The sequence below is a fragment of the Melanotaenia boesemani genome, chromosome 3 (assembly GCF_017639745.1).
Source record: "Melanotaenia boesemani isolate fMelBoe1 chromosome 3, fMelBoe1.pri, whole genome shotgun sequence".
Lineage (NCBI taxonomy): Eukaryota > Metazoa > Chordata > Actinopteri > Atheriniformes > Melanotaeniidae > Melanotaenia > Melanotaenia boesemani.
Window position 1 is genome coordinate 16,529,251 of NC_055684.1, and position 10,152 is coordinate 16,539,402.

At 37.3% G+C, this 10,152-nt stretch overlaps 1 protein-coding gene across 1 annotated transcript; it reads right to left on the bottom strand.

Annotated features, from left to right (window-relative positions):
• Positions 1-7,471: 7,471 nt before the first annotated feature.
• LOC121637484 (odorant receptor 131-2-like) lies at positions 7,472-9,693 on the bottom strand. The gene is made up of 4 exons (XM_041981676.1): positions 9,593-9,693; positions 8,591-8,729; positions 7,999-8,424; positions 7,472-7,764 (listed from the first exon to the last, which is right to left on the bottom strand). Exons 1-4 carry the CDS (start codon positions 9,661-9,663, stop codon positions 7,507-7,509), a joined length of 894 nt encoding a protein of 297 aa, XP_041837610.1. The 5' UTR covers positions 9,664-9,693; the 3' UTR covers positions 7,472-7,506.
• Between the last annotated feature and the right edge of the window lie 459 nt (positions 9,694-10,152).

Here is a 10,152-nt window from a genome sequence, read left to right on the forward strand (position 1 = left end):
ACTGGTAGAAGAGATAAGAAAAGCAGTTTTTTTTTTTTTTTTTTTATCTTGGTTACAATAAAATATATATATAGATTGTTTCACCAAAGAAACATACCATAAAAGAGAGGTGGGATGTTAATATGGGTGGGTCCAGATTAGCATTTTCATAGATCCATGTTCAATAAATTATGACAAAAGTGTAGTAATATCCAAGCCATTTTCAGGCATTAACATCTTGTTTTTGTTGTCTTTTTAGTTTGTTTGCTTACTAGCACATGAGTTCTTACGGGATCAATAGTTTCTGGAGACACGAATATTTAAAACTGATAAACTCATCCAGTCAAGAGGTCTTTTACTGAGGACATCCATTCATCCGTTGTGTTATCTAGGAAAGCAACCAATTTTGGACACTAAGATATTGTTTAACCTGCCTCATCCGCTGTTGGTCTACACTGACATCATCCTTGGTGACTTGTGTTTCATATGCAGAAAATATCAGTAGGCAGAGGTTGGTGTTGGACACTTGGACTATTTGATCTGTTTTGATATTCCATCATCCAAATCATGAATTCTTGTGATTTTACACCAAATCGGCATTGTTGTTACCAATGTGTTAACTCCCTGCATCGGTTAAAAGGTTAATAACACTTAAGTTAATTTCTTGTATAACAACACTACACTATTATACTATTACTGAAAAAAGAAGAAGATGAAGAAAAGGACACTATCCAGTTTGTCACTAATACTAACAGGACAAGGGAGCAGTGGCTTTCATGGCTTTCAGCTTGAGCTTGCAATCGATGCACAAAGTTTGACAAATAGGATTACAGTGCAGTGGGGGAAATAGGCTATTTGTCTTTTTTTTTTCTTCTTTTTCTCCTTCTTCTTTTTTAAAAATGAAAATCAAACTTGGATAAATTGACCTAAATATGAAAAGATATAAAAGGAGATTACATTATTGAAATTTGACCATCACATTATGATTACATTGATTACATCAGTCGCCAATATGGATAAAAAGAAGAATGATGAAAGGATACGATGCAGAGACAAACTTATCTGGGGGGCCCGGGATCGGTATTTGGCCAAATTGTCAACAATCAATAACATAGATCCTTACGACCCCACAGCTAAGGAATGGAGCTACGATGCTACATTACTACCTCCAACTTCATCGCTGGACATGAGCTACCTCGTTTGTGGTATCAGTGCTTACACGTATGAACAGTTCAGAAACTACAAATCTCTGAAAGCTCACCAACATTTCAGGAATGGCTGGGAGCAGGATCTGTTCACACTTCCACCACAGGACTGCACAACACAGTCTCACTGCAAAGGTAAGATAACCTGCTTTTAAGTGAAGTTATGACTGGTGGTTAGGGTTACTTAACTTGTTTTGTCTGATTTTCTTTACTTTTTTAAACTCTGAGCATAAATAATTCCTGTGCTTTACAGTGTTGCAAATGAAACTACATAACTACATTACATAACTCAGAGAAAGTTTGAAATGATCTCTTAATCCTACCCCTTTTTCATACAACATAACTACTCAAGCACATATGTCAGTCTGGCATAAACCATAAACTGTAATAATATAGACATCCTTATAAATGAAGCAAAATATAGCAAACGTATGAACACTGTTGTAAACTGTTGCCGTCTGTCTGCCAGTGTGTTGTCTTCAGGTCTTAACAAGCTAACAAAGTAACACTCGATAGTAGCTAGCAGCAATAGCTGAGTGGCAGCAATGAAATTTAATTCTGTAATACAAAATACTATTTAACACTTGACAAGCATAATTGACAAATTGTTTTTCTCAATTTTTCAAATTTCTCAAACTTCAGCGGCTACACATGTAGTCCACCATCAGCAAGTCTGAGTGAGGAGTGAATGAATAATGGATATACATTGTAAAGCGCTTTGGGTGCCTAGAAAAAAGCGCTATATCAATGTAATCCATTTTTAAGTTTTATTATTATTATAATGCATGAACAAATGCTCAGTTTTTAAAGCACTTTAATCTTCAGCCCACCATACAAGTCAGGAAGTTCCCCAACCAGAAGCTCTAGATAAACAGTCAGGTACATCATATGCTGCGTGCTCGCTCCACTGCATTTACTTCAATTATTATGTTGTTGAGATATTGTTAGGGTACAATAGCATCTATGTTATTTAGCGTTAGCCTACTGTGGATGTGAAAATGAAAAGTTAACACACACGCTGCTTTAATGTTGAGTAAGTCAGACACAGCTGCTCGGATTGTGTTTTAATTGTAAAGTTTTGAAATGAGTTTGTTTGGTATAACTATTATTTAGGAGGAAATCAAATGTAAATCAAATGAGCGTTAAATTTATTTAAACAAAACAAACAAAAAAAACAAAACAAAACAAAACAAAAAACAACAGCAGCTGACTGGCAGAGCGGGGAATCAAACCGACCATCTTCGTTTACACAGCAGCCCCTTTACCGCCTAAACCACTATCATTGCCAGACATAACAGCACAATCAGTATACTTATCTACAACGAGACAATGACAGTCTCTGACAGCTTAAAATGAATATTGTAATCATGGTCAATATGTTTTGTTTTTTTTTCTAATCCCCCCAAACTGATTAAAATTACAGGTTAAAACACATACATACATACAACACAAAAAAATGCCAATGGGTCAATGCTGTTGCAAGCCACCTAATACAGGTTTTTCCTGTTGTTCCTTTAACAGAAAACAATCACGTTTCCTTGTTTCACAGGTATGATGGTGAACTGCTGTGGTCTGCTAACTGCACAGAAGGAACCACGTACAGAGCTGTTATAAAGCAAACAGATCTCCCTGACCTCCTCTGTAACCTTGTAAAGTCATGAACTCTAAAAACCTTTCAGAGCTTTAATGATGATGAGGCACACATGGTGTCCTGCTTGTTGCTGTTAATTATTACTGTCCTCTCAGAATGCAGAAACATTTCTTCAATACTTCATCAGTGTAATTTCTAAATCAAACAAAGTCTATTACGATCTGTGTTTCTGGCCATTGTTTCTCTGTCAGTTCCTCTAAAGAGCATGGAGGTGGAGCTGCAGGTGAGGGACCATGTAGCTACAGTGGTTTCCACTCTGAACTACGAGAACAAGGAGGACAAACCAGTAGAAGCTGTTTTTATCTTCCCTCTGCCTGGAGATGCAGCTGTGTGTCATTTCAGCTCAAAGGTTGGACAGACACATATTGTAGCTGAAGTGAAGGACAAACAGCAGGTGAGCTGAACAGAAAGATTTAGCGACAATAAAGGAGCTGAAACACAGTGAAGTTAATGTTACTGACATGTTTCATGTGTTATGCAGGCTGGAGAGGAGTATGATGAAGCTTTGAGCTCTGGTCAGCAAGCATTCCTGTTGGAGGAGAGTGATCAGAGTCCGGCTATATTCTCTCTGAGTGTGTGCAGTCTACCTCCAGGAGAGAACGCCTCCATCAGGCTGGAGTACGTCACTGAGCTGGCTGTACAGGCTGATGATGGGCTGAGGTTCTGTCTGCCTGCTGTCCGCAATCCTCGCTACCAACCTCAGGGTAGAAGAACCAGTTAACATGTTTTACCTTAGTGCTCACCAAACATGCTCATGTAAAGAGATTTTTTAAAGTCCACCTGGACTTCATACTTGTGGAAGTTGAGACCATTATGCAACTGTGTTTGAAGTAAATATGAGGTTTGAAGCCACCTCTCAATAAACCAGATGACCTCTAGTTGTCTCCCATGTTGTTTACAGGTAATTCTCACTATCAGCTGTAGAGAACATGCATCTCAGGATATGTCCACAAAAAAAAATGATATATTGGTATTGTGTTTTAGAATCAACCCCAATGCTTTAACATAACTTCACTAAAAACATACCCATAACAAATGACCTGCGAGTGCTGCTAGGTCCACAGGGGTCTGATGCCACACCCCCCTCTACACCCTCCATCAAGGGGCGACCCTCATTGTTTGACAGTGCCAACCCCTCTGCAGGAGTATAAGCCTAAGAGGGAGGACCACCCCCTGTCTTTTTGGCAGCACACTTTTTTTTTTCCTGTGGGTTGCAAACAATATCAGATGAATTGTGCTCCTATTTGTTCTTTACTTGCTCCCAAGTCCTTTTAGCTCTGAAATGGAGAAATGGAGGTTAATAATAGTGATAATTCTTTTTCACACATGAATTATATTTTTAAATTCTTCGTTTATTTTGAAGAATAATAGTCTGCTTCTCCATGGTAAAATACACTGCTCTGCAGGGCTTGTCCATGTTTGCGATTGGTCAAAACCTCCGAACACCACACCCTTTATGTGAATGCGCACTAATCTGTATTGGAAAATCCTGGGTTGAGTTACCGAATGGATAACCAGCTTCATAGTACAACTTATCCAGATCCTGAATGTCTGGGAAGGTCAACCCAGGTAACAACATAACTCACATCTTGATGGGGATTTTATTGTAGCTGGCAACATTAATCAAGCCAATTGAGGGGCGTTGCTTGACAGGGCTCTACTGGGACACAGGCTTCCCATTACTCAGATTATATTTTTTATCATAAAGACCTGTTGCATTAATTAAATGAGCAACATTATGTCTACTATCTACTTTCCTTTGCTAACCCGACTGTTAGTGCTTCTTCCAAACAGCTGCTGCAGAAATATAAATTATAACTAGAAGCACTCAGAGAGCACAGACCTCTGCCAAGACATAGGGTCAATCACCTGGAAAAAAAACCAAAAGGCCCAACAGCCCACCCAGTTACCAACACCAATCCAACACTAATGTATATTTCAGCTTAATATCACTATGTATTTCCATCATCAGGATAGATGCCACGTCTTATTTAGAATCATTGACCCTGGAAACATATCTTTAGACACCAAGATGAGGAAAATTGCTTTAATAGTGTTGATGTTATTACAGAAAATTGCATTTTCTTTAATGGCTGCAATCTGGGTTAGATGTTAGTGTATTTAACATCTACCATGATGTCATATTGTAATTTTTTTTAAATGTAATTTAATCAAAATCCCTCCAAAACATTTTGAGTTATGTTTCTAACTGATAGACAGACCAACGTAACCGAAAACATAACCTCCACCTTGACAGAGGTAATAATAACATGGTTCTAATAGACTTTGTGCGAGAAAAGATCCCTGTTTTTCTGTGTAGTCAACCAAAAGTGAAACGTGCAAATAGAGAATTTAAAATCTAACCAAATGTGCAAATTAATATGGATTCAAGCTTGAAAATAGTTGAATATCAGATTGTTGTAGTAAATACAGTCAGATAATGTGATTTTAATCTCTCCCACACACATGAACTTGCAGGTTTGTTTTGAAAAACCTGCATAATAAAAGTCATATAGTCAGGCTTTACTCATATTTATTTATATTTGCTGAAAGACATTATTATTAGTGATTGTTGGAAATGTGTTCCAAAAATATGTTTAAAAAATTATCTTGAAATTTATTCTCCACTAATTATCCACTGAGTCATGTTTTGTATTGAACCTGCTGTCTGACTGTGAACTTTTTCTACTCTGTATCTTAAAATGCAGACATTGCATCAGAACATCTTCACAACCCCGAGATCCTGGAGAATCCATTGATATTATTATGTAATGGTTCTAATTATTGTAAATGGAGAATTCAGAGCAAATCAGAGCTTTATTTTATTTTACCTATTAGCCGAAGTTAACTCTCTTCTGTCCCTCCTATCATCTTATCCCTCACTGATAGATGGTTAACTCCTGTGTTAACTCTTGAGATTAGATAGAAGATGGTATTTCTAAGGTTGCAACATGTTAAATGCCCAACTCGAGGGGAGAACACACTGGAATGTGTATTTTCTATCATTCTTAATGGCTACAGAGCTTTACCCTTGTAAACGTTGGAGAATGAGCCCACTAGTCATTGTTTTTATTTCCAGCTTACATCCCCATCTGCAGGAAACACAAAGCTATATTAGAATTATTCAAACTTGGCGTGTTTTTAGACCTGATTTGAGACTTGATTTTGTCTTTTGTTTCTCCTGCCTGTTTAGCTCATGCAGTATGGCAGAAAAAATTATTTTTATGCTAAGGAAAAGCGTGAAATAGTGTAATGTCTTGTGAACGGAATAAAAACTTTGAACATTTCATGAAAAACTTTAAATGAGATCATGCTGTTAAAAACTTTGTGTGTGATTCACTGAGTAGGTAGGTTTGTTCAGATAAATCATATCAAAGTCTTGTTAATAGAAATGCATCATATTAAGGTGAGAGACAAAGTGCAACTCTAAAGACGCCTGTGAAGACTAACAATATTAGACCTATAGGTTTCCCTTTCCCAGATGAGAAGTATAATATAGGGTTGAATAAAAATCTCTTGTTAAAGATATTTCCAGTAGTATATAATATGATACCTTAGAGCGTCTTGCTTGTCTCCACACATTCATTAAATATCCTCAATGATTCTCTGATTCTCATGCACTAAACCATTCAAGCAGCAGTATGGGAAAAAATATGCTTGTTTGACGTGTGTCTGCATGTTTTAGTTTATGTTGTCATGGATAGCTATGTTTCTTTATAGACATCAATTTTCAAGTTGTTTAATTTTGTTTTTACATGTTAAATTAGCCCAACACATTATGTAAACTCATAAATTGAAAATTGATTACTATTTTGGTTTTATAGGACATGTAGTGTGCGATGGATTTTTTTTCTATTTTTCTTGATTTTCTTTCTTTTGCTGGTAACTTGTCACTTTTTAGTATCTTTTAACATCATCAAATCAAATTTTATTCATAGAGCACTTTTCTTAGATTAAAAAGCAGCAAAAAGTGCTTTGCATAATAAAAACAAAGCATTTTTACATATAAACATAAAACCCGACACATACACGAGTAATCATGTTAATGGTAGAGTTGTTTACACATGAGGGCATGTGAATTAATTTTGTGATGTAAATCAAAACAAGATGAGTAAAAGATGTCTTGAATAGAGCAGGAACAGCATGGAGAAAAAGGAGAAGCCATTTCTTCTCTCATTGGCACATAAAGCTGATAGGTTGAAGCACTGATGAGGATGATAAGTTATTCACTGAGACATACTTACAGAAAGTAACGGGAAAATTTAAATAAGAGGGATTGCACTGTTTGTTAACAACAGATGGTGTAATCCTGGACATGCTGCTGAGGATGTGCACATTGTAACCATGTATATATATATATAAAGACATGAATGTTAGATTATTCTTCACTCTAAATTTTTCCTAGGAATGAGTGTGAATTGTTTGTTTGTCTGCAGTGGACTGGTGACCCAGCTTACATGTAACCCTGAATTGGAATAAGAGACGTAATAAGGATGTTTTATTAAGAAAAAGTAATCCTATTTCCAACATTTGAGACCAGCCACCCAGAAGTCACGTGCTTGCTCCACAGTAAATTAGAAATAGGAAAGAAACATGTATAACAGGAGGGTAAACCTAGAAGTCACATCATACTGAACAATCCTCATAAACATGAAACTGACAGATTGGAGCTTATATCACCAGCAGGTTTGCTATAACTGGTGCTGGTCTGACCCTGATAATCCTGTGACTCCGACATGACAGGTACCGGATCCAGTACTTCCTGAACAGCTCATCCCGAAAACCATAGATCACAGGGCTCATGAAACGAGGAATGATGTAGACCAGCAAGAAGAAGATGTAACGGATCTCCAGGCTCAGCTGGGGGAAGAGGGAGATCAGAGCAGCCTGAAGGGAAGGAACCACAAAGGCCAGCATGCACAACAGCAGCTGCAACAGAGATGCAAGAGAGGACTAAATAACCATGCAGTGATCTTAAAAATATATATATATTTCTTATATTGTAGATTAATTCAGCCATGAAGGGGTTAAATAAGAACAGCATTCCTTTTAGGAGTAGCATCTTCATTGTACACGGTTGTGATGCAGCATTGCTTCTTAGCTCATCCAAACAAACGGGAATCATAACATTACTACAGCCATGTGTCCTCCGTTTAAACCCACCTGCACCCCATGAAGCAGCACAGTGTTTCTGGCTCTCTTTACTGACGCTAGGCCTGTCGATGCAGCTTGAGCTGCCAGCATGATCTTACAGTAGGTGTAGAGCAGCGTAAGGGCCACAAAGGAGAGGTACGTCCCATCAAACACACAGTTCTTGTAATAGATGGAGGGATCATAAAAGAGAAGTGAGTGGTCACAAAAAATGGTGGTGTGAAAGAACCTTGGAGGCTGCTTGACAATTGTTATCAGCAGGTCTGTGATTGGAGGGGTGGCAGTGAGGATGAAGATGATGCCAATGAGGATGAGGGTGCGGGGGACAGTGCACAACTGGTTGTAGTGCAGGGGGAAACAGATAGAGATGAAGCGCTCAACAGCCATGCCGGCTAGGATGAGCGGGGTGGAGCGGGTGGTGAAGACTGCTGTCATGACCTGAGGGTGGTGCAGGGTTGGTGTTGTAGTTTGATGAACAAAATATAAAATAAAGAATGAAAAATCATGTGTTTTATATCATGAAAGTTAGACGTGCATGAACAGATTTAAACAAGGCTGCTTTTTTTTAGGGTTATAAATGTAATGAAACACTGTAGTGACTTACCAGAAGGCAGCAGACAGAGGCATGAATCTTCCTGAAGATGTAGCTAACCACATAAAGAGTGGTTACAAGGGTTAGCTGCAGAGCATCATTGACCACCATGCAGATGAACATGATGTAGCGAGGGTTCTCATAGAAGAGACTAGGGTCAAAGATAAAGAGCTGACAGAGAAATGGACACTTGGATGCTTATTTGTGAGCATTTATTATGATGCAAATATTGATGACTCCTGATTTTCATTCATTTACACAAATGAGTTCAAGGATTGCAGCAAAGTGAAGACTTGTGGTGGAAACTTGATGAAACTAAGTGATCTGTTCTGAGTATGTTAGATGTTGCCATATTAATAGGTGCCACTATAAGATAATGTGAAGGTGCATCATGCCATGTTGGGCATGAGACAGGAGAGTCATCTTGTAAGGAATTCACCTCTTTTTACAACAGTTACCTCGTTAGATTTTGTTTTCTTTTTTTTTAATTGAATTGAATTGAAAATGTCAAATCAAGTTAAGAAGAGATGTTGAAAAAAGGAAAAGTCTGACCATGTTTTTTGGAGGTAATTGATTAAAGTAAACTCACTATAATACTTCTACATACATATAGGTAGATGTTAATTTTATGGAGTTATAAGCTTTATGAGTTGCCATATTGATAGTAGAAATGTAAATTTGAACTTATTTTTCTAACATACAGTGGACAGACATGTTTAACTTTTGGTAATGAGGATCAGAAATGGGCTAAGATATTATTGCAGAGGCTAATCTCTGAGTATCAACATCAAAACACTTTCTTAAAGTTAGAGTTTAGCAGAATATAGATAACCTCAGAGCAAGAGAACATGCAATAAGGTGTCCAAACAAACCAGTGACTGGCATTAGGTTAATATTCTCTCTTTATAATCATTATTAAAAGCATGCTAAACAGCACACAACTGAACATACTGAACATTATGCACTAGGCATAATGAGAAATAACTGCACCATGTGAGCAGTGGCTCTGTGTACCTGTGCTGTAGAAAGGTGTACACCATGCTACCGTTGATGATACTGAGAGTCAGCCATACCAACATGGCCATTGTGTTTTTAGCCAAAGCATTGGAGAAGCTGTCTTTAGGTAAACCTACAGCACCCTCTGATGTTAAAGAGCTGGTATTACTCAGCAAGTCCAGAGACCCAGAGAAGGTGGAGTTCATCACCAACATCTCCACCTCACAACCTGAGGACAGACAGACATAAAAACCTAATGTAAAGTCATATTTTTTACATGGAATGTTTAAATAATATCTCACATATAATTAGATTTTAAAAGAAATCTTGCAAATATTTGTAAGCTCAAGAACAATACCTGTGAAAAGGTTGTTCACAAATCTTTTAATTATACACATATATCAACATTATTTTTTGCAATAGTGAATCAAAACTGTTTTAATAATTAAATATCAGTACATGAAACACAAGATGAGTCAAAATTGCAGAGCTGTTTTTAAGTCAGAACAGAATAGAAAAACAAAGTATTCAGACATACTTTACTCTAATACATTTCTTCATTTCTTTGTGAGGTAAAG